This window comes from Cygnus atratus, chromosome 10 (genome assembly GCF_013377495.2).
Source record: "Cygnus atratus isolate AKBS03 ecotype Queensland, Australia chromosome 10, CAtr_DNAZoo_HiC_assembly, whole genome shotgun sequence".
Taxonomy (NCBI): Eukaryota; Metazoa; Chordata; class Aves; order Anseriformes; family Anatidae; genus Cygnus; species Cygnus atratus.
This window is the reverse complement of record NC_066371.1, coordinates 1,717,621-1,741,098: the sequence shown is the minus strand read 5'-3', so window position 1 is coordinate 1,741,098 and position 23,478 is coordinate 1,717,621. Positions and strand designations below refer to the sequence as shown.

Sequence of the window (23,478 nt, the reverse complement as noted above, 5' to 3'; positions counted from 1 at the left end):
GGCCGTGCCACGACAGCCCCCGCCGCCCCGCCCCGCCCCTCCCTCCCCTTTAAACCCCTCCGCCCCTCCCCTCTTGACTGACGTCGCAACGCGCCTATCCGCGAACGCCTCTCCCTCCTCCCCGCGCGCCCCACCCAATGAGCGCCGCGCGGGGCGGGACTCCCCGGGCCGTTTCACTTCCTCTCTTAAAGGCGCCGCTGCCCGGTGTGGGGGTGCAGTCCGAGCGGAGCGCGGGCCGCCCGTAAACGATGCGCGCGGCGCGGGGGGCACCATGCAATGGCGCTCGCTGCTGCTGGGGCTGCTGCTGCTGAGGCTGGGCCTGCACGCGCTGCTCGCGCTGCTGCCCGCGCTGGCGCCGGGCCTCTGCGTGCGCCGCCGCCTGCCCTTCCCCTTCCCCTTCCCGCCGCGCGCCCCCGCGCCCGGCCGCAGCAGCGAGGCGCCGCCCGGCCGCGCGCTCTGGGTGCCGGCGGCGCTCCGGGGCTCGCGGCCGCGGCCCGGCGGGGAGGGGGCGGCGGTTGGGGAGGGGGGGGCGGGCGGCGGGGGGGGGGAGGACGAGTATGAGGCGCGCTACAGCGGGGCCTTCCCCCCGCAGCTCCGCGCCCGCCTGCGCGACGCCGCCCGCGGCATGTTCGCCTTCGGCTACGACAGCTACATGCGGCACGCCTTCCCCAGCGACGAGCTCGACCCCCTGCACTGCTGCGGCCGAGGGCCCGACCGCGACGACCCGTGAGGAGAGGGCCGGGGGGGGAGGGGGCGACCCCAAGAGCCCCGAATCCCGGAGCCCCAGGCCCAAATCCCCACCTCTCAGACCCAAATCCCAAAGCCCGACCTCCCAAATCCCAAAGCCCTGGCCCCGAATCCCAAAGCCTGACCCCCCAAATCCCCCGGCCCCAAATCCCTGAGCCCTGGCCCCAAATCCCAAAGCCCGACACCCCAAATCCCTGAGCCCTGGCCCCAAATCCCTGAGCCCTGGCCTCAAATCCCAAAGTCCTGGCCCCAAAGCCTGACCCCCCAAATCCCTGAGCCCTGGCCTCAAATCCCAAAGCCCGACCCCCCAAATCCCAAAGCCCGACCCCCCAAATCCCAAAGCCTGACCCCCCAAATCTCCCGGCCCCAAATCCCTGAGCCCTGGCCTCAAATCCCAAAGCCTGACCCCCCAAATCCCCTGGCCCCAAATCCCAAAGTCCCGGCCCCAAATCCCAAAGCCCGACCCCCCAAATCCCTGAGCCCTGGCCTCAAATCCCAAAGCCCGACACCCCAAATCCCCTGGCCCCAAATCCCAAAGCCCGACCCCCCAAATCCCAAAGCCTGACCCCCCAAATCTCCCGGCCCCAAATCCCTGAGCCCTGGTCTCAAATCCCAAAGCCTGACCCCCCAAATCCCCTGGCCCCAAATCCCAAAGTCCCGGCCCCAAATCCCAAAGCCCGAACCCCCAAATCCGAAATGCCCTGACCCAAAGCCTAATCCCCCAAATCCCAAAGCTTGCCGCCCCAAATCCCAGAGCCCTGGCCCCAAATCTCAAGCTCCAAATCTCAAATCCCCCAAACCCCAGAGCCCCGACCCAAAATCCCAAATCACAGAGCCCCAGCCCCAAATCCCAACACCGCAGTCCTAAATGCTGAATTCCAGAGCCCTGGCCCCAAATCCCAACCCCTCAAACCCCAAAGTCCTGGCCCCAAATCCCAAAGCCCAACCCCCCAAATTCCTTGGCCCCAAATCCCAGAGCCTTGACCCCAAACCCCAAATCCCCACCCCCTGGCCCTAAATCCCAAATCCTAAATCGCAAATCCCAGCACCACGGCCCAAAATCCCGAATCCCAGAGCCCCAGCCCCAAATCCCAACCCCTTAAATCCCAGGCCCCAAAGCCCCAGCCCTCAATCCTGAATTCCAGAGGCCTGGCCCCAAATCCCAGCCCCCAAGTCTCAAATCCAAAATTCCAACCCCCCAAATCCCTGAGCGCCCCAAATCCTGGAGCCCCGGCCCCAAAGTCCTGGCCCTAAATCCTGAATCCCAGGGCCCTGGCCCTATATCCCCGCCCCAAATCCAAAATCCCAGCTTCCCAAATCCTAGCCCCTCGGCCTGAAATTCCCAAAGCCCTGGCCCCAAATCCCAGCCCCTCAACCCCCAAATCGCAGAGCCCTGTCCCGAAATCCCCAAAGCCCTGGCCCCAAATTCCAACCCCTCAGCCCCCCAGATCGCAGAGCCCCGGCCCCAAATCCCACCCCGGTGACTTTGCCGAGCCCTAACGCGGAGCTGTGTGTTTATTTTCCAGCACAAACCTGAACATCAACGACGTTTTGGGCAACTACTCGCTGACGCTGATAGACGCCCTGGACACCCTAGCGGTGAGTCGCCGGGACGCTTTGGGTCTCCTTCCCACTTTCGTTTTTGGGAATGACACACGCTGTCCCGAACAGAAATCAGTAGTTATAAGGGTCGTGGCGTCCTGGGGAGGAGGGGTATCGGCGCCCCGTCACCTGCAGGGGGAAGCTAAAAGGGTACTGTGAAATCCTCCCTGCCCTGTGGGTATCTGCCGAGCCTTAAAATCGTGGAACAGCCAACCTCCGAAGTCAGTCCTCCTTAAAGAAGGCTTTAATCGGCCCGACCTCAGTAACCCTGCTCCTGCTGCACGATAAAGCTTCAGAATTACTGCCCAGCCGCTGTGAAATTCGATCAGAAGCTCAGGAAGGAAGTTGAGAAGGTCAGTGTGAGAGGCTGAAAGGAACAAACTGATTTTACAAATTAGTTTAAAGGTACGTTAACGTAGCTGGGATGTAATGCCGAAGAGTAATTATTTGGCTAATTAAAATGTAAAGGCCATGTCTTAACAGGATATGGCCGTGAATGTCTGAGAGGATGAAGTCAGTTGCACGAGGGGTTTGAGAGACATGAGAAACGCCAGGTGCTCTGAAAGCACGGGTGTCTCGTTTGTTCTCTTAGTCTGGTTGTTAGCAGCGGAAACGAGGCTAGGAAAGGGGGAGGCTGTCACGTTTGTTGGTTTATTTCGGACCCATGTGTGGGAAACCTAGAACCAAAACTCTGGCACGGGGCTTCTTTTAGAAGGCTTGTGAAACTCAGGCCTCAGCTGCAGGACACCTCGAGTCGAGGTAGAAGTACGGCTGCGAACTAAACTTCTGCTAGGTAGCGTTTCAGAACAGACTCTGAAAGAAAAAGGTAAAGGGGAGAATGGGGAGCATCGATTTACTTGGTGTTTTCTTGGAGGTGGGTCACGCAAAGTTCGTCAGCCCTGTTACAGAACAATTCTGGTGTTGTCCTTTGCTCTGAGGTTGAACTTAGACCGCAGCAGAACAACAACAGGAAAAAAAACAAAACACAAACCAAAACAAATACAAAAGAAAGCCAAACAGCTGCACCCAAACCACAGCAGAAAGCGCCCGATGTCTCCCACCCCCTCCAAGAAACACCAAAAGCAAGCTAGTGGAGCCGAAGAAGAGGAGAGAATGTAAAGAAACTTGTTGAGAAATTGAAGGAAGGCGGCAACGGAAAGCATTAAATGGGAGGGAGCTGGTCCGTGGTATGCTCCGAGGGCCTGCCACAGGACAGGCGCCGTTTAGTCTTTGTGTTTTTAATGTAAAAATGCTGATGTTTCACACTAAGTTGCTGACAGAAATGGAGATCAGTACCTTTACGTGAAGAGAAGGTGAAATGTCCTTGTGAGGAGTAATGAAAACCTGTCAGGAGGTTGAGCAGCGTGAACTGGAAGTGCCCAGTGTTTTGTAGGAGCGAGGCTCAGCCCGTCCCTCCTGGGGAGGCGGAGGTGCTGCGTGTGTAGCAGCTGGACCACGAGCGAGCAGGGTGCTGGGGATGCAGGGAAGGGCGAGCGTGCTTGGACGTCGAGTTGGACTCGAGGATCCTCGTGGGTCCCTCCAGCTCGGGATGTTCTACGGTCAAGAGAGGTCTCCAGAAGAGACGGAGGCAATTTTAGTGGTTTTCCCCAGAGCTCAGATGAGATCTCTTTTGGAATACTCCTGTTGTGCTGGTGTTCAGGAAGGGTGGATTTGAACTGCAGTTTGCCTGGGTGCTGAGATGGTGTGAGGAGAGTTCGTCTTACTCAGGGACGCGGTAAGAGCTCTGATTGTGCTGCTGGGCTGGGAGGGCCTGGGTGATGTGTAAATCCGTATGGAGTGTGGTGAAAGGAAAGGGAGGAAAGGCTGTAAAGCTGCCAAAGTAGCCTGTCACATGCATTTCTGATGAAACTTGACGGTAAAGTGATAAGCAGCTCAGTTTTATGTTAGTAGTACCAGTAGCGGGGCATCGTGGAGAAGCATCCCCTCCTTGAACTCCTTACGCCTTCTGGAGAGTGACCGGGGCCCGTCCACGCGCAGGATCCCTGAAGCACTTCTCTCGTCTGGAGGTGGAGGCGTGTGCGAGGACGTCAGGTTATACAGTGCCTCCAGCTGCTGAGATGGGAGCGCAGCTCTGCGGGAAGAGGTCTCAGCTGTCGCTCTGAGCGTGGCGGTCAGGAGCAGAACTGAAAGCAGGAAGTGAGGAAATGTTGGTTTTAACTGAAGCAGCAGCCGGGGATGTGAGCTGTGCGCCTGGCCGCGTGCTGGTTAAACGGTGCCTTCCTGTCCTCCTTCACCAGGGGCTCCGTGTCCTTTCTCTGCCTTTGGGGACAGGGTATAACTTCTCCAGTGTGAAACTTCTGGTTCCTAAAGTCTCTTCTGCTTCAGAAGCTTCTGTGGGGAGAAAGCTATTTTGTTCTTCATCCCCTCAGATCAAGCGTGTGAATGCTTCCCACTAGGTCTGGGTGTTGGAAAGAGCAGGCTGGCTGGCACCGGTGCTCTGATGGTTAAAGAGCTGCACACCCGGCCTTATTGTGAACTTATGCAAGGAATCTGTGCTCTCCTTCCGCATTCCTGCTTCCCTGAAGCTGGAGCTGAGTTTACCTTGGTCTCTGGATCTGGTGGGGACTGGTTGTTGAGGTACACCTGTACAAACCCGGCACACTTTGTCCTGGGCACAGCGTGCAGTGAATGTTGTTGAGTCAAAAGCCCAAGACGTTGGATGCCCTGCTCAAGTAAATGTCGAATCAGACTTCATTGTTCTTCAGGTCGTGTTACCTTTTAAGCTAAACTTAACTGTTAAGCCGATGTGTGTGTATAGCAAAGCAGGTAAACGTTCAGTACGCTGATCTTAAGAGATTTTAGGCTCATGGGCTAAGAGATCACCCACAATGGTGACGCTGGGTGAATGGGAGTGCATAGATTTGTGAAAAGGACAAAAATATATCAGGATTTCCCTGTTTTAACGTTATGTATATGTATTTAAATGCAGTTTTTCATGTCAGTGGCATGGTTAACTTCCTGGAAAGTCTATTACCAGGAGTTTGAAGTACTTGTTTGAGATCTAGAGCGTATGACTGTTGGTCTAAAATGTGGACTGGCCATTCTCTTGTTTTCCCTCTTCTTCTGAAGCAGTAATTAGACTTTATTTTATTTTTTTTCTTGTGTAAAAGGTAATGGGAAATTCCTCGGAATTCCAGAAAGCAGTGAAGTTGGTGATTGATACGGTCTCATTTGACAAAGACTCAACTGTCCAGGTGTTTGAGGCAACGATCAGGTAGGTAGCCCTGAGTTTCTGTCGTTAAAACAGTGACAAGGTTAAAGGCTCGCTGTGTGTATGTGGGAGATCCAAAGTAAAATCATTGATAAAGATATCTCTGGTGGGCTTTATGCCATGAATGTTCCTTGACTAAGGTTTTTTTTTAACCCTGTTGTGAAAGGATTGCATCTTTTCATATTTAAACTGATTTTAATGAGTCATGCGATTTAATGCGGTGGTACAATGGCAGTCTCAGCTCTCTTTGGGTTGCAGACTGCTACGTTTTTGTTGCTGCTCTTGCAGCAGAGACACAGATCTGTGCACAACAAACAACCCTGCTGACAGGTTTTCCTTGTCTTGGTTGTTTGCCACGGACCTTCTGCTTGCTTTCACTTTTGTTCTAGATGAAAAACAGGCCTGTCGGTCTTAGAGATGAGTTGAAGATACTGTCTGGTATTAAATGATTTCATTATTTGAATAACTGCCTTAAACTGTAAACTTGCTAGGATTTCTTTTTTTGGGAATGCTAAATTTGTTACATAAACTTAATGTCATTTGTAGCAGTAAAAGGACTGCAAAAAAAGGTGGGGGAATGTAGTTTTTGCTCATAAATAGGCTCGGTATGTTAAAAGGAGCTACTAAGTTAGGTAAGTTTTGCAGAACAGGATCTTGAGGTTTCTGTGGGTAACAAAAAACGACTTCTGGATGTTTTCACTAATGGTGGGGAAAAAAGGAGATCTCTTTCTGTAGTGCCTGTAAGATGCACAAAGCAATGCTTGTTAAACACGATAGTGGTAAGGGGTTAGTTGAAGAACTAGGTTCAAGTTAGAATTAAAACCTGGAGATCTTTTCCTTTTCCAATAGGGTTTTGGGAAGCCTGCTTTCTGCCCACATAATAATTACAGATACCAAACAGCCCTTTGGTGATATGACCATTAAGGATTACGATAACGAACTGTTGCACATGGCTCACGACCTGGCAGTGAGACTACTTCCAGCCTTTGAGAACACCAAAACTGGAATTCCGTATCCGCGGGTAAGTGAGCACGTCAGCACGGTGCGGAAAGAATCTAAAAGTAGCGACTCTCCTGCCCTACAGCTCAAATTCTGCGTCCACATTTCTATGTGCACGTAAGGTATTGAGCCTGTTACACTGAAATGGGGTGTGGGGGGGAACTGCACAAAGTTGTGGTGAAAGGGGCGACGTGTAAGTTGCTCCTGGTGTGCAGTGACCATTTTCTTTAGGCTGTTTCCTCACCCCGTATATGTTGCTCGCTATGGGTCAGTAGTTGTTTGCTTCCGTGCTGGTTGGCTAGAACGTGCCCTGCCCCATGCTTTCCACGTCTGTATCGTATGGTAACAAACAATGCTGGCAGCAAGAAGGTTAACCAGAAATACTGCAAAGGCAAATAGTTTAAGCAAGTACCTTTGTTGGTGACTTGGTACTAATATCGTTGTGGTGACAAAATAAAACCGGTCTGAAATAATTGTCACGTTGGGCTTGGTATTTGTCATTGTCTTGAGTGCTGCCCAGGAAGCACTCCAGAATACCGCGGTGTTCTTAAATGCTGCATCCCCTGGTTTTAAACATGCAGTGGATAAGGAGAGGAGCATAAATTCTAGGGGAAGAACTCTCAACCACAAAACTAATTAGCACTTCCCTGACTGCTTTGAGTTTCTGGGGGTGCTGTGCAGCCCTGCTGTGCTTCCAGACGTGTCGGGCTGTAGACACATGAGCTTTCACTTCTGCTCAGAGCGCAGTAAAGCAGCTGAGGGTGGCGCAACTTCCCTTGAGCATTTTGCGCCATGGGGAAGTTGAGGAGCATTTGCTGGTGAAGCTCTTGATTTTGGGAGCCCTAAACTAGGGGAAGCAGTGCTCGTGTCACCCTGCAAGAACCTGAATGGTTAGCAGAAAAGATGAAAAAGGGGATTGAAATTTGGAAGGATTATCAAGTGTAAGAGTAACAAAGTGAGGATTTCTCACCTTGAGAGTTATGTTATAAATTCAGAAGATGAATTTCAGGAATTTTTAGCCAAGTTTTTTGACCAAGCAGAAATATTCTGGTTTTCAATGCATTGCAAAAACTAACGGAAAAAAAGTTTTCTAATAAATATAAGACTGTGTATTAGAGCACAACTGTATGAGGAGCAGCCTGCCTCCTTGCTGTTAGCACTCTCTGCTTTACAGGTCAATCTGAAGAAGGGAGTACCTCCAAACAGCAATAATGAAACCTGTACTGCAGGAGCTGGTTCCTTGTTGGTGGAGTTTGGTATTCTGAGCAGGCTGCTGGGTGATTCCACGTTCGAATGGGTGGCCAGGAGAGCTGTCAAAGCGCTCTGGAGTCTCAGGAGCAATAACACTGGACTGCTAGGTAATCTCCTCTGGGGTGGTGCTGTATTCGCTGGCTGTATGCTTTATGCTGCCTCAGTCTCCTGTAGCAGAATGCCCTCACTCTACAGGTTTCTTTGGCATATCAGAAACTTTGTTGATCTGCTTCCCCTGCAGCTGTGGACTTGTACTCTCCTCGTGTACTCGTGCTTTCCGTTGAACAAATGGCACTTTCTAATTTCATAAGAAAAATGGATTACCTGAATGACTCCTTAGGGCACAGCTTTCCAAAGACAAATTTTTCATTAAACTGGGAAATGAACCTGAAAGTGCTTGTATTCGTATCCCCATTAATATGATTTAGATTGGCAGATGACGAAAAGTACTTAAAATGACTGCAGGTGTATCCTAGTTCCATGGCTGAATGCACCGTAACACTTACATTGATAAGTGGGAACAAAAAAAAGATTTTTAAGACTTTGAAAATTTAATAGTTTTAAGTTCTATCTCTTGAATATTTTCTGTTTCTCTCTGATGTTCTCAGCTACTTCAGACTAAACCTTTTGTCTGTTCTAAAAGGGAATGTTGTGAATATCCAAACCGGCCATTGGGTTGGAAAGCAAAGTGGCTTGGGAGCAGGATCAGATTCATTCTACGAATATCTTCTGAAGTCTTACATCCTCTTTGGAGAACAGGAAGACTTGGAGATGTTCAATGATGCTTATCGGAACATTCAGAACCACTTAAGAAGAGGGTAAGTTATTTCTAATGAGTATCGATTCCTTAAACATATAAATACTCCAGCAAGTTACGACAGGTGGTGGAGTGTTTTGGTCACCTTCTGGAAAATTTGTTCTCTTTTGTTCTTTAAAAAAGAAAAAACTTATTTCTGTGTTTGTCACTGTGGAAAGAAATTTTAACGTTCTCTTCACTCCTTAGTCAGCTGATGTAGATGGCATTATTGGTGCAAAGAAGCTGAACTGGTTACTGTCCAAATTAGTAAATTCTAGGCTGAGAGAAAGCTGTAGGGCTGTGAAGGAAATGCGCTACACCGGCTAACTTAATACTTCTTAAGGCCTCATCTTACCTAGTGTGACTTTTTGGCAGGCATCCTGCTGACATACCTTAAGGATAAGGTGTGCATGCCTTTATGAATTGTTTCTCTGAGAGCTGAATGGACTTCTTGGTTCCTTCTGAAATGGCTTTGAAGTGGCCTAACACTGACAGAACTGCAACTTGTTCTCTTTGCTGGTGCCAGTGGTGTAAAATGGAACAAGCATCGTGTTCTAAACCAGTGAATGTTTACACATGCTTATTGTCCTTTGGCAGTCGAGAAGCTTGCAACGAAGGTGAAGGTGACCCGCCTTTGTATGTTAATGTAAACATGTTCACTGGGCAGCTGATGAACACTTGGATTGACTCTTTGCAAGCCTTTTTTCCAGGACTACAGGTAAAGTAAACTTTGGTTTTGTTAAAGACTGAATGATGCAGTGGAGGGGTTCTCAGAGAGGCTCGTTCTAATCACAGCCTTCACATGAACGTGAGCGTCTCTTCTGAGATGAGTTTTAAGTTGCAGGCTTACACCTGGCTGTTCTGGTAAGAGAGGCTTAGGGCAGTTCAGTGTCCGTATCAGGGTAACAGCGCTTCAGTTCAGCATAGCGATACTGGGTGTCTCGGCGTGCTTTGTATGGAACTTGGGATACTTCTCACTTACCTCATTTAACCTCAGCATTTGTATACCATGTTGTGGGGGGAGTGTTTTGCTACGTGGTATGCTCTTAATACAGAGTAGAAAGTAACTTGCTGGCCTGCAGTATTAAGCATACGTGTTTATGGCTGTTGGTACACCTAGGTACTGATAGGAGATGTGGAAGATGCTATTTGTCTCCATGCTTTTTATTATGCCATATGGAAACGATACGGAGCTCTCCCAGAGAGATACAACTGGCAACTGCAAGCTCCGGATGTTCCCTTTTATCCGCTGAGGCCGGAGTTAGTGGAATCCACATATCTTCTTTATCAGGTACTTGACTCTTCTGAGCTTACAACTCATGTTTTGGCAAAAAGATTTTTGATCAGAAAGTCACTTTTTACACCCCTACTTCCTGCCAGGTCCTTGGGGTCACTGGTGGACCGTTAAAGGTTAGTGCCTCTGTGTCTGGATGCTCTTATACAGAGGTCTCTGTATAAGCAGTTGACTTATGTAATATAGTTGCTATGTTGCTTGCTTTGAAAATAGCCCTTTTTATAGGACAGGCAAAAGTGAGACTAAACAACCTGTTGAAAAATGGCTGGCAGATTTTTACACAGTAGAGACTTGTGACTTAATAGAAATCATTGAAGTAAGTGTAATAGCTTTCTTTGCTATATTGTCGAGGTACAGTCTCTGACTGGCAGCAGATGCAGTAAACTAAAATAAATTTCTGGCTGCAAGGAAGCTATCAGAGCTTGAATTTATTACAAGTTTTACTAGGTTCTTGCTCAGAGTAATCTAAGTCATGTTCCTGTAAAGGTAAGTTTACTGTGACACATGAGAATCTGACACAACTGCGCCTTTGCTATAAGTGTTATTTTTACAAAATTTCCAAATTGCCGGCTCTACCTGTTCTCTTTTTCCCTTGTCCAGGCCACAAAGAACCCATTTTATCTTCACGTGGGAATGGATATTCTACAGAGTCTGGAAAAATACACAAAAGCAAAGTCAGTCTTCAGTGTTCTTTACTTTCTCTCACTGCTGTATACATATATTTTTATATAAATGCTCTGTACAAACCAATCTGCCAAATGTAGGTAAATCAGGAAAGCCAGTCTGTAGGTAAACCAGAAAGCCACAAGTGATGATTTATTTATTGAACAATTATTTTTCTAATTTGAAAATGAAATTTATTGTCCAGTGACAAATTTATGTCTTCAGAATTTTATAACATTTTAAAAAGGGTTTGTTCATGATCAGGTGGCAAAAACTGGTAAGATTATTTTTTTTCCCTGTGGCTCCTGCGAGAATAATTAAAACCTCATGGACTCGTGGTATTCAGCTAAACTGAGGGGATGGCCTCCAAACTAGACTCTGCTGCATATCAGCTTTCTTCTCAAGACAGTAACTATGAATCCTGACTTTAATAGTACACATATGAACTTCTTGCAAGACTCATAGGGAAGATAGCAGATTTTAATTCAACTGTTGGAGTTTGCTTTCATAGGCAAGTCTGTATTAACTACAGGGCAGTATAAAATGGTGCTGTTCTGCAGTTAAATGGGATTCAGATGCAGTATAGGGGTGTGACTGAAATAATTTCAAGTGCATTCCAAGTATATTGCAGCTTCAGCATTTGTAAGGGTCAGTGGGAGGGAAGAGTAGTAGCTAGCTTGGGAAAAAACATTTGTGTGAGACCAGGCTTCCAGACCTGGGTCTCTGGTGTGCTCGCTATGGGGAAATTACCTGTGCATGCAGCGTGACTTGAGAGCATCTTGCTTCTCTGAAAGACTCTTTCGATACGTCTGTACAATGACACTGTGGTTGGGCTATTCCAATGATTACAGTCTCATCAGGATACCAGGAATCACTAATCGATGCTTCCATGTAAAAGAGACTTTTCCTTTTAACCTCACCCCTAGTGAACTGGAATGGTCTGAAGTTGAGGGAAATTCCGGGAGTTCTTCAAGATCAGAATTTGTGGGAACGAAGCCCAAACTTAACCTTATATCTTTCAGGTGCGGCTATGCTACGTTACACCATGTTGTAGAGAAGACAAAAGAAGATCGAATGGAGAGCTTTTTTCTCAGTGAAACTTGTAAATATTTGTACCTGGTATGTAAATCTTCTTCATTGCAAAAATACTATTGCAAGTCTTGTGCACAAAGATGGCACAAGGAAGCAGGTGCTGTTAGAAACTGTGCTGGGCTGTGGGGAGCAGAGGTGTTTAGGTATCAGAGTATTGGAGAGTGTGCTCTTCTTTCTTTGCCCCCACCCTAATCTTGGAGGTTTGGGCAGCTGCCTGAGCTGCTTGTCCTGAAATGGAAGAGCTGGCAGCTCTTTCAGGGGAAAGCTGAAAGGAGAGGGAGTGAGACTGGAGGGGAGGTACGGCTCAGCTGTAAGTTAAATTGCTTTAGCCATTTTGCCTGAATAGCAGCAGCCTCCAATTACTCCCCATCGAGCTTTGGCAGTCACAGGAGAAAGCATTTGAGCCAACACTGCTTAAGCTACTCTTCTCAATTTCCTTTAGTAGAGAGAAGAAAAAAGGGGGGGTGGAAGGGGAGGAAAAAAAAACCTGTGACTGAATAGCAGCAGTGGATGCCAGCCTAGAAATGCCTGCATAGTGCAGCATACAAAGAGAAGGTTGCTTTAAGTAGCGTGAGAAGTTTTTTCTTTTGATCTCCTCTTTTAACTGCTAAAATAAATCACTTGCATTAAAGTTGTTTATTTTCATTTGCTTTAATAGTAGTTGGCCATTTAGCACGAAAAGGTGTGCTTTTTGTGTGATCCTTCAAATGCATCTGTGTGCTTCTTAACTTCTTGATGAGGGGGACTTGAAAAATGTTGCACACTTAATTCAGATCTGTCTCTCATGTCTCTTGTTTAGTTGTTTGATGAAGACAATCCAGTGCATAAGTCTGGAAACAAATACATGTTTACTACTGAGGGACATATCGTGTCTGTGGATGAACGCTTCCGGAACTCACTGTGGCAAGACATCCTCCCTGGAGAAGAGGACCGCGCAGAAAAAGTTAAACCTAATGAATTAAAGGCAGTCAACTTCAGTTCTAATGTAAGGAATACACAGACCATGTGTGCTTGTGCTGCTGGGAAAGGAATGTATGTTGGCTTAGGCTAGGCAGTGGAAAAAGAAAAGTGGAAAAGTCCTGTAGAAAAAGAGCATTATTTAAAAAATAATAATTCACAGTTGTCATAGTGAGGGGAGTCTCAGTTGAATAACAAGCTGCAGTAGTTTGGCTTGTATTTGGAATCTTACAGCCCCCGCTAAGGAAACACTTGCTGTTCACTGATGTTGTTTGTGCTCTAAGTTTGCAAAGGGTGAGGGAGAGTAGGGACCAAAAGTGCTGTTGGTTACAATTTTCTGCACTGGGAAGAAGTCTGTGGTCACTGATACCGAAATGCCGGCTATGTTAAATAGGATATGGGATGGACTGTTTCCAGATTTGAGTTCTTAAAAATATTCTTGTTTTGTTAACAGTGTAACAGAGTTCCTGATGAGAGGAGGTACTTGCTGCCACTGAAGAGCAACTACATGAGGCAGATTGATCGAATGGTGGGCTTGATCTGAATGGTTCTTCAGAGTAACTTCTATCGTATGTCTGGAGGAGTATGGGATTTGGCTCTAGACATTCCTCTTCAGCACACATCTGCATATGCTGAGTCACTTGGGTATCCCCAATGCTTGTTAGTTTTTGATTATGGACCTGAAGGGAGATTTTATTCTCTTACGAGTTCAGTCTTCTGAACTATGGTAACTCCATGTGCCACCTGAATAGAGATTTCTTGTTTTAAGACTTCCTATGAAAAATGTTGCAAATGAAGGTTGGATATACTTTTAAAAAAAAAAAAAAAAAAAAAAGGAAAAAAAAGAGAAGATTGGCACGTGCCACTTAGCTACCTCTTTGTAGCTGCATTACAGATTTCCCTTTGGAAAAGGGTCAGGTATTTAATTTGAAATGATCTTGGGATTGGGGAAGGAATGGGAAAGTGCAATTTCTTACACCAAGGTTAATTATTGAGCTATTCTGACTAGCAATACACAATCTTAAGTACTTCTCAGGTAGCAACCCACTGGTAGTGGGTTTTTGCTGAAACAAAAATGCTCTATTTAGAATAGTATCCCGAAAAGATAACTCTTGATCGTACAAGAAGCTATCAGTAGAGTCATGAGTTCTCTCATGTACACAATTGTATAGAACTGCACAGTCAAAAGGGCCTGTAGCTACAGAAACCAGTAATAAAACAAATTAGGTGCCTTTTTTTGTAAGGGAAGGGGGGAGTGAATTACAAAGCCACTCAGCTGTTGAAGCAGCTAACTTGATATAGCTCAGCTGAGCAGAAGTTCATAGAGTTACGTTGTCTGCCCATGTATCTAGTGCCTCTTCAGGACAGATGCTGCTAAGAAAAGAACTGGTATACGAGTATATGAAGAACAAACTGTTTCATATTCCTTACAGCATTAATATGTTAGTGCCTTGCGTTTTCTTCTCTTGTAGGAAAAGCTGAGCTTACTTGGGAGGAGGGATGAAGTATTTTTGAACAGCTAGTTAAAATATATGGTGGGTCCCAAAGTAACATATGAAGTAACTTACATGTGAGACAACTCTTCTTTTTTTTTTTTTTTTTCTAACGATGCAAGAATATCAACAGCTGTGCCCCTCCCAAAGAATACTTATGAGCTGGTTTATTCTCTTTGTCAGTGTAATTAGTACCGGGGCTGTCTCTGCGTCATCCTAGGGAAGGAGCTGGTAAGAGATCTGAGCTTGCAGCGCACTAATTTCCTTCTGTTACAGGACGGTTTGGTCCATGCCAGCATAACAGGATCATGCCTGCAGAAGCTATTGATGCTGACAGTAGTGCTATAATGTAACTGCAAACTGTGCCTTTTGGTTCCAGTAAGGAATGATGAAAAACTGCTGTTGCCTCTTCCCAGCATCATGAAGTGCAGCTCAGATATGTTTGAGGAGTAACTATATATGAACTTCCAGGAAAAAAGCATTTGAATTCAGGCAGCACTGTCGTGAGGGATGAAAAACTGAGGCCAAACAACTTACTCTATTTTTTCAGTGGCTGCCTGTTGCTTACATGCTCTTTACTTCTGGCTGCGGTTGAAGTAGTTAAACGTTGTTATTGGGTTCATTATTTTTAATTTAGGGCTTAAATGTAAGGGCAAACTTGATCTGCTGTATTTTCACCTTCTATGATAATACTGGTTTTCATAAACATTGGTTTTCATAAGCCATATGTTGCAACTTGGAACATTTCTAATAAATATGAAGTTAGTGCTTAAGAGGTTATTGCTTGAATCTTTAGCATACAGATGCATCTCAGGGACTTCATTATAGAATCTTCTATTTCTTGATGGTAGAATCTTATATTCAGGCAAAAAAAATATCCTGTCTTCCTAGCCTTAATGTATATGTTTTAACAAGGGTTTTGAAAGGTAGGGGAGGGGAATATGTTAAGATTTCCCAAAATGTTGCAATAGGATCAATTGCCTTGCTATTTGAGGTAGCTGGCAATTTGAACTCTTTTAGAATTGCCTTTGCAGATCTTTTCCTAGAATGTGTTAGTTGCCTGTAAACACTGACTGGGCATGCTGGCACACTTCAGTCTGTAAACACCTACAGGAGTGTGGGAGGACACAGCAAGGGAGCGCGTTCTGCCTGCTGCGGGAGGGAGAAAGCAGAAATGTCTGGGGTTTCTGAAATGCTGCTGCTGGGTCAGATCTTCTAATTTTAACTCTGAAATTAGAAGTGCTTGGTAACGTGGAAGCAAAACCCAGCATTCTGGTACAGGCCATGTAAAGTCACAGTGTGCAGATGCCAACACAAACGTTGCCCTAGGTGTGTTTGTGGATGCTTCTGGTAATGATTTTTCCCCGACTTGCAGTTTAGCTCTCCGAACGTGCATTTATGCATCTTGTAATTGCCTCTGTGTTTTGTGCCTTCTAAAAACAAAAAAACCTGAGCTCTGGTAAGGGTTCCAGCTGAGTGTTATGCACAGAAATCTGTTTCACAGTTTTCCTCAGAGAATTACACGGCTGTAATGAAGTTGCACAAGTGTTCTACCACCTTGCTCTTTCACTTCTTGTATATTGCCAGAAACAGTGGAAGGTGGCTGTACAGTGGGAACAGTACAGGCGAGTATTACTGCCTTTCAGCCCTTAGTGGCTCGGACCGTTACAGTGCCAAATAGTTTATGGTTAGCTTCTCATTAGAAACTGTGCTGAAATTCGTGTTGCCAAGGTGATCCAACAGTTACCATCCCATAGGAACGGGTTCAGTCTGCTAGGAGACTGATACTGGCTATGTGCTGAAAGGCTTTGTATTCCTTAAGGAGCCAACTTTCCTTTGTTTTAAAAATACTGATAAGTTTTTACTCTGCAATGACAGGGCACATGCTATGCACTAAAATGGAAATTTTTGTCTAAGTCAATGGTATCAAAATGAAATTGATAACACTGCTGGAATAACTTACTGAAACAGACTTTTGTATTTCTCAGTATAATGTGCAATATAATTTTTTCCTGATTAAAAATGCAATGTATGCTTAATTGTTGTTTTTCAACAGTATTTAATTGGGGGTGGGAAACTTGTAAGGGGACCAAATGTGCTTTCATGAAATGTCCTAAATTTTCAAAACTGAGCTTAAATGTTAAAGTTTTGCATTAAAAATTGTGTATTTGAGCACTTGTGTTTTTCTTCTGGTGTAGTTTTTATAAGGTCATTGTGAATCTTACAGGTGATCTCCCAAAGGGAGAGGAAGAAACGAGTTTGGGTGCGTATACCTCATCTTTGCCAGTCATCAGACAGGAAGGCTTTGGGAGATGAGGGTGATCTGGGAGTGGCAGTGAGTAAAGGAAGGCATACCTGATGTCTGTGTTGGAGCACATCTGTGGCTCTTACTAATATTTTCCTGGGCTTGGCCTATCTGAAGAGCTGGAGACCTCTCACTTCAACACAGCAACCCAAGGCCTAAATCCGTTCTCCAGTTCTGTTGTGGGTGTGTAGGGCAGCCCTGTGTGTGAAGAATGCAAGTCTCCACCTGTGTGCCACACAGAGTAGGTTGGGAATTCACTTTTTTTTTTAATGAGCTATCCCCAGCCATGAGCAGCTGTCAGCCAAGAGCATTCCTGTCTGTTACAGCAAATGCCGTGTTACAGCCCTTAGAGATCGAGCGTACCGCTGGGTATTTTGGGGGAGGAAGGAAAAGACTGCTTAACCCAGAACCTGACAATTCTTTTCCTCCAAGGATAACTTGTCTCTGTCTCTGCATTGGACCTGTTTAGCACAGGAGCACATAATTGAGGTGTGTAAGAAACAGCATTTACTTTCCCTGCGGGAGATTAGAGAGACTTCTCAACCGCATCCTTGCAGCGACACGCAATAAGTGGGTTTGGAGAAGCATTTGGTGTCTGGTGAGGGGTTTCTTGGCAACTTCATCTGCCTTTGTTACTAGCCGTAAGATATTTATATGCTGGATTTTCATCTAGCTGGGAACAAGGGATGGCTCCATATTGCAGGAAAACAAACAAACAAAAAAAACCCACACCCTCACCTGCAGCACAAAAAGCCTCCCTCTGCCCCTTCCCTGCCACCTGTGCAGTGACTCAAGGGGCAGCCGGTGCTGAAGCAGGGATTTGATGTGGAATGAGGAAAGGAAGCGTGGCATCGAGCTGTCACCCGGGGAGCAGGTAACTGAGCGAGTGGTGAGCGACCTGCTGGTGTCTCTTAATGCCACTGTCTGCAGGTGGGTCCATGAAGAGCGCAGTGCAGGTGGGAGTTCTGCACCGACAGCCTTGCTGGGCTCTCTCAAGGCTTGGGAGAACTGTATGCTAATGAGCTCACAGGGTATTTAAAACAGGGCTGTGAAAACAAACTATTTGACCATCACTTTGATTTTTTTTTCTGTGTTTGTTTTCTCTGACTGACATCTGTTCTGTTGTATGTTTTGTAGTCCCGATTCAAGGGCTGCTGGAGCTGAAAGGACATTTTGTTGTCTGTCTTTGGCTCTTGATCAAACCCCAAGTTACGAGGAAATGCCTGTTGACCATTAGTGATTGTATAGACTGGATTTTTGTAGTGGTTTTACTTTTTTTTTTTTTTCTGGATTTTTTTTTGATGATGAGATTTTTGCTTTCTACTGGTGCTTTTGCTGGCTTCAGACTGACAATTCCTTAGTACCTTCAGTGGGCTGAAGTCCTGCCTTTGAAGAACCAGAGCCCTAACGTCCTTCACTGCAGTTGCCCATTTACTAGTGGTGTCACTGCCCCGAGCAACTGTTTGCTGTCCCTATTTACCACGTGCCTTATCTCATTTTCCCTCTTATCTGCTGTTGGAAAGTCGGCGGGTTGGGAAGTGGCTGTTATGCCTCTTGAAACGGGACTGTTTTGATTGTAGTTTCCCTGAAGTCCATGTTTATTAAAATAACTCCAAAAAGCTTCTATTCCCATTCTCACTTTTCTGGCAGGTTTGGATTCCCGTGCCTTTGGTGAGAATGGTGTAGGTCTGATCTGCTTCCACAAGAGACCACTCTTGTGCCACTGTTTGAAATGTCTGCTCTGGAGCTGTGAAACAAAAGTAATATCTTGTAGGCGGAGTGTTTGGAAATGTAGCTTTATAGTTTTGGTGAGTGCTGCTTCTCCTTCAGGTGGAGCTGCAAAGCATTGAGGAAAGATGAGAGAAAAGTGCCAACGTGTCCTGCTGCTGGCAGATTGTCCCAGCAGCTCAGCTCAGGACAAAAATCGTTTTTCCTAATTCAGAGGCGTTTATCTGTGTCCTTGCTTGAAATTTCTTTTAGAGAGAATTTTTGTTTCACTGATCACCACTTCTGTAACTTATTCACTGAAAAAGATAAGCACATGTTCACTAAAAGCTGCTTTGTACTGTGTTTGCTTTGTCCCACACTTAACTGAAGTAGATGAGAAGGTCATTCGGCCTGCACATTGAAAAGCAGCTTTTTTCAAAGGTAATTCAATTTCTGTTGCCTTAAATTTTTGCATGGCTGTAGAAAAGGACAGCTTGGGATTGCCGCTTGAGCCTCGCTGGCACAATTTGGCATTGCAGCGACGCGAACTGGTCGCTCCCAGAGGAGACGGGGGTTGATTAGTAATAGAGTAACTGTGAAGTTCTGTAAAGTCATTTATTATTTAGGTAGTGCTAATAAATAGGAAAAAAAATCCCCCGTTTCTGCAGAACGCCGTCTCGTGGCTTGTGGTCTGATAGAAGGGGCTGGCAGAATGGGGGTTGTTGAAGAGAGAGCTGCGATCCAGAGACGAGCTTGCTGAATTCTGCAGGGTGCTGCCTGCTGTTGCGCTCAGCGGAGCAATTTACGGGGAAGGGATGCGGTCTGTCTTAGCTGTGTTGTTTTGAATTGGGTGCTTTGGAGAAATGGAATGAAACCGCTGTGAAAATGATCCTGGTGTGTTTATGACTGCTTCTGAAACACGGGAGGTGGGGGTGTTGGTGCTGAGGGGTGCCTTCAGCTAAATGGCTTCCTGAGCCTGTCCCATTGCTGGGTCCCTGCAGCCAGCACTGTAGGCCCGGTGGCCAAAAAAAGGGGCAATTACTTGTGCCTGGAGACACGTCCATGCTATGGGCATGCCGACAGCAGGCAGCTTTCAGGGAGCCTTTGGAGCTCCTCGGGGCGGCTCTGGACTGCAGGTGCCCTGGGCCACGGCCAGCACGGGGGGCACAAACACCCTGCCGAGAGCAGGAAGGCAAAGGCCTTGTGAAACCAAGTCACAACTCTGCCATTCCCACCCCTCTGCCAGCGGGTGCTGAGCTCTCGGCCTCCTGCGGGCACCTCTGACAGGGCTGTGATCCCGCAGTGGATTTACTGGGGCCAAGGGAGGCCCGGGTCTCTGCTCCCTGCCCACCCCACTCCGGGTCCATCTCCTGTTCGGTGCCCAGAGGGGCAGCTCTGCCTCTCCGTCCTGACAGCGTGAACCTGACTAAAATCTGCATCCGGCCCTGCTGCCATTTCTGCATACATATTCAGCAAGTGGATGCTTAAATTCAAACGATTGAACCCACTGTTTCAAATGAAATAATGCGTAAACAAACTTATGGGGTCCTCAGCTGCTCGGCAGAGTGCTTCGGTCTCCCCAGGGAGCAGCTCGTGGCCCAGGGCCTCCCCCGGTGGCGGCACGGACCTGCCTGTGGACCTGTCCTTAAGGACGTTGTTGTTGCACAGCTCTGGAGGTAGATCACAAAACACAGTGGCATTTGTCCCCGTGATGTGAGGCAGATGCTCTAAAACTGTGAAAAAACGCATTAGAAAAATTATAAAAAATTATTTTCCTTTATTAATATTTTTAAATAATTGAAACTACTTGCCCTGTAAGGCCCAGAGGCCTTCATAGTAATGGAAATCTGCACACTATTAATTTTTTAAAGTGTTCATTTGGTGGAATAAGTAATTCTTAACATTAACAGTTCTTGAAAAGTACCTCAAATCAATTATCTTTATCACATGAAAGTAGTGTTAGGAGTCTGGAGTTACGTCGTTCTGTCAAGGAGCTGTGTTACCTTAACTTCAGATGAAATATAAAATTCTGTTTTGAAAAAAATACTGCTTTTGCCTCTTCTCTTACAGAGGAGATTGTTTTTTAAAGCAGCCTTCAGAAGGAAAAATAAAAAGGAGTTTTTAAATAAGCATTTTTAATAGAACAAATATCCCCTTACCCTCAGATGCTGCTTATGAAAAAACAAACTACGCAGTAGGTAGATTTATTTATTTATTTAAAAATGACTTCTCCTCCTTTCCTTTTGCTTCCATTTCTGCAGATGAGTGCAGCACAGATACACCACAGCAGAGCACAGATCTGCATTTTTATGCACATCAACAGGCTTTTTGCCATTTTAATATGCTGTTATTAAGCAGTGAGGTATTTTGTGGAGAGTACTAAGAATAATTAATCCATAATTCACAAAAGAAAAATCACATCCAACAGGCTTCATTTTCTTTTTGCCAACTTTTTTTTCTATTATTATTATTTTTGCGCTCTATAAGCCTCAGCCAGCGTGTTTTGCACCCGATTGCACAGTGACTGAAGAGTGATGGGCTGAGCTGCTTTGCTGCCTGGAGGGGCTGAGCAGGTTGCGTGATATTATAAAGGCTGTGATAATAGCAAGTGACATTTTGATGGGAGTTTTATGCTTGCTGGGTCACCGAGGCTGGTGGCTGATCTCTGAGATGGCGAGAGGAGAGATGCTGGCGGGCATCTGGAAATGGGAGAGGCTCTGGAGTTGTCCCCTCCTGCCCCAGGCTTGGCTGGGGAAGCCCCCGTGCCCGTGGGGCTGCGTGGGAGCGATGTGCCATCCAGCGGTGCCTCTCCCAGCCAGAGCCGGCGGGCACCCGCTTGCCACAAGAATAAAAATACTGAGCCTAGCTCATTAAGGATACCAGGATTGATGCCTTTCATTTGAAATGGGCTGCATTCCTGGGAGCAGTGAAATTACACCACAGACACGGTTGTGCTTCAGTGTGGGTGGAAGGTTCTGTTTATTCCGGCCTGTGGGGAGCCAGGAGGGCAGCCTCCCCAAACCTCTCCTCGGACCTTAGCTGCTGCCAGCCTCCAGTGGAGCTGAAGTGACAGCAGCATCCCAGGCCCCAGCCAGGAGCCTGAAATCGTGCCCCTCTGGCCGGGCCCTCCGGGGTTTGCAGCGGCCACAGGAGCTGCAGCGAGCGGTGCCTGTGCGCCAAGGGGTCGGCTCTGCCTTCTGGTGCTCCCCTGGGGCATGGGGGGGCCCGGACTGCAGCCATCCGAGTCCTTCACAATTCGCTGTGATCGCTAACATCCAAGTAACAGGTGCCGTGGTGCTGCGGTTGCTGTACAGCAGCTCTTTGTGGGGCATGCTTTGATACGGTTAACAGCTCCTCAGCTGCTGAAATGGTTCTCCTAAAAATCCTGGGATCTCAGCAGTTGGCACGGGCTGAAAACGTGCGGTGAGGAGAAGGAAAGAAGGGTCTGTGATGTTGACTTTGAGACTGACTGAAGTTCAGGCTGTTCGTTTTGTGGCGTGAGACCACAGAGATGAAGCCACGGCATGCCCTGAGCTCAGCACCTGTGGGTTAATCCACAGCTCCCTTCAACCTGAGCACACTTCTGCACTGAAACCTGCGGGTAGAGCAAGGATGGCGCGGCATAAAGGGGGTTAAGGTGATGTGCTTAAAACTTCTGAAATGGAAACGCTATTAAAAATGTATTATTCATAATGTGAAAAACGTAGCTTTTCACTTCTGTTGACATACAATTATTCGGTGTTTGAGGATTACTGTACCTGAAGTTGTTTTGCTACTGACGCAACATGAATGAATATCAGAACTTTTTGAACCAAGGAAGTGATTTAGTAATCCCGTGCTATGGTAAAGAAAAACAAATAGGCCTTGTCTGTTAGCATGTAATGGCCCTAAAAATATACGGTTGCAATTTCATGGCTGACCTGTGCTGTAATTTGATCGTGATGACTCAGGAGCTGAATGCACATTTACATTTTGGTCCCCTGCCCGTCAGCAAAACAAGCACACGGCTTCTGTAGGGCCGGGCGGTCGGATGCAAAGGCGACCTGGTGAGACTCAAGGTGCTCCCCAGGGACCACCGCCACCCTTCCACCCGCCTGTTTGTCTGCGGAGCTTTGTGTTTCTCGGCTAATAACCAAAACCCTGGGTTTTGGTGTCCCTGGGGACACCACTAAAACCCTGAGGTTTGGTTTCTGTGTCAGGCCGGCTGGCCGGGTTCATCCAGCGGCAGTAGGGGCAGGATGGGTTGTACCCCATGTGCTCTGAGAGCTGCAGATTCCCCTGGACCATGGGGCAGGGCAGAAATGGGCGCTCAGCCTGTCCTCTCTCATCCTCTCCCGTCCCTTTTCAGTGATCTCACTAGCTTAAGCTAGTGCTGGAAATATTTCAGCACTGAGCAATGATTCAGTTTGGTGATTAATTAGTACTGCTGTTAATACAAGATGCAACTCCATTAGATTAATGTATCTTATTGGTCAGGCTTTAATTAATTAGGTAATAAAACCGACCCTAAAAAAAAAAACAACCCTCAACAGCGGTTAATGAAACCCATGGATCTACTTATTAAGAATTAAAACCTTTCTCTATTTAATATTTTTCTGCATTATTAAACCCTGCTTGGTTTCTTTGTATGGTATGTCCCATTAATGATGAGAGTCTTATTTCTCAATTACTTTGTGTGAGCCCAGAAATCTAGTATTATCTAATTAGGGAGAACTCTTCCTGCATACTAAACGCAGGAGCAGCAAAATCAATTTGTTCCAGGCACTTTGTATTACTCTTAAAAAAAATCCAATCTGATAGACCGTATACCAGTTCTCACAGAACAAAAGCAGAAATGCTATGGGAACGTTGACAAGCTGCCCCAACCCCGCGTTTTTGCCATGGTTTAGATTACAGGTGCTCGTCAGCAGCTTCTGCTCGCGCTCTGAGGAGATGCTCTCGGCTGGGCCATCGCAGCGAGGAGGGCTGGGGGTGAGTTGAGCCAGGAGGGCAGCGGGGCCAGCCAAAAAGATACGTGCAGAAAGAAACGTAGTATGAAGAGCAAACCCAAACTCAGTACATTTGCGCCCACCCCTGTGCTCTCTGGTGTGTGGTTATTTTGGTTCAGGGACGTCTCGGCTCCCAGGAGCGGGTCAGGGCTGGGTGGAATGGTGCTGGCTCACATGTTGGGCGAGAGATGCGATAAAGCAGTTTTTGCTTTGTTTTCCAGTTTATTGACTTATCCTTTTTCTTTCCCGTGCCTAGGGCCAGGGATTTCATTGGGATTTGCTGTGATAAAAGTTCAGCAAATTCACTGCAGGAGCAATTTTGAGGCTTTAATACTGAAAGAATCCGGAGGAT

The 23,478-nt window shown here is 46.8% G+C and overlaps 1 protein-coding gene across 1 annotated transcript; it reads left to right on the top strand.

Annotated features, from left to right (window-relative positions):
* The first annotated feature begins 205 nt into the window (after window positions 1-205).
* EDEM1 (ER degradation enhancing alpha-mannosidase like protein 1) lies at window positions 206-16,300 on the top strand. Its single transcript, XM_035546912.2, has 12 exons — window positions 206-726; window positions 2,274-2,346; window positions 5,481-5,584; window positions 6,431-6,602; window positions 7,755-7,938; window positions 8,475-8,649; window positions 9,225-9,345; window positions 9,748-9,918; window positions 10,522-10,595; window positions 11,607-11,703; window positions 12,476-12,661; window positions 13,088-16,300. Exons 1-12 carry the CDS (start codon window positions 272-274, stop codon window positions 13,175-13,177), a joined length of 1,902 nt encoding a protein of 633 aa, XP_035402805.1. The 5' UTR covers window positions 206-271; the 3' UTR covers window positions 13,178-16,300.
* The last annotated feature ends 7,178 nt before the right edge of the window (window positions 16,301-23,478 follow it).

Bases quoted from the DNA above. Each gene is read 5' to 3' on its own strand.
- EDEM1 (XM_035546912.2), top strand. From the start codon at position 272: ATGCAATGGCGCTCGCTGCTGCTGGGGCTGCTGCTGCTGAGGCTGGGC. The intron at 6,603-7,754 runs GTAAGTGAGCAC...TCTGCTTTACAG, and splicing joins CTGGAATTCCGTATCCGCGG to GTCAATCTGAAGAAGGGAGT. The intron at 7,939-8,474 runs GTAATCTCCTCT...CTGTTCTAAAAG, and splicing joins CAATAACACTGGACTGCTAG to GGAATGTTGTGAATATCCAA.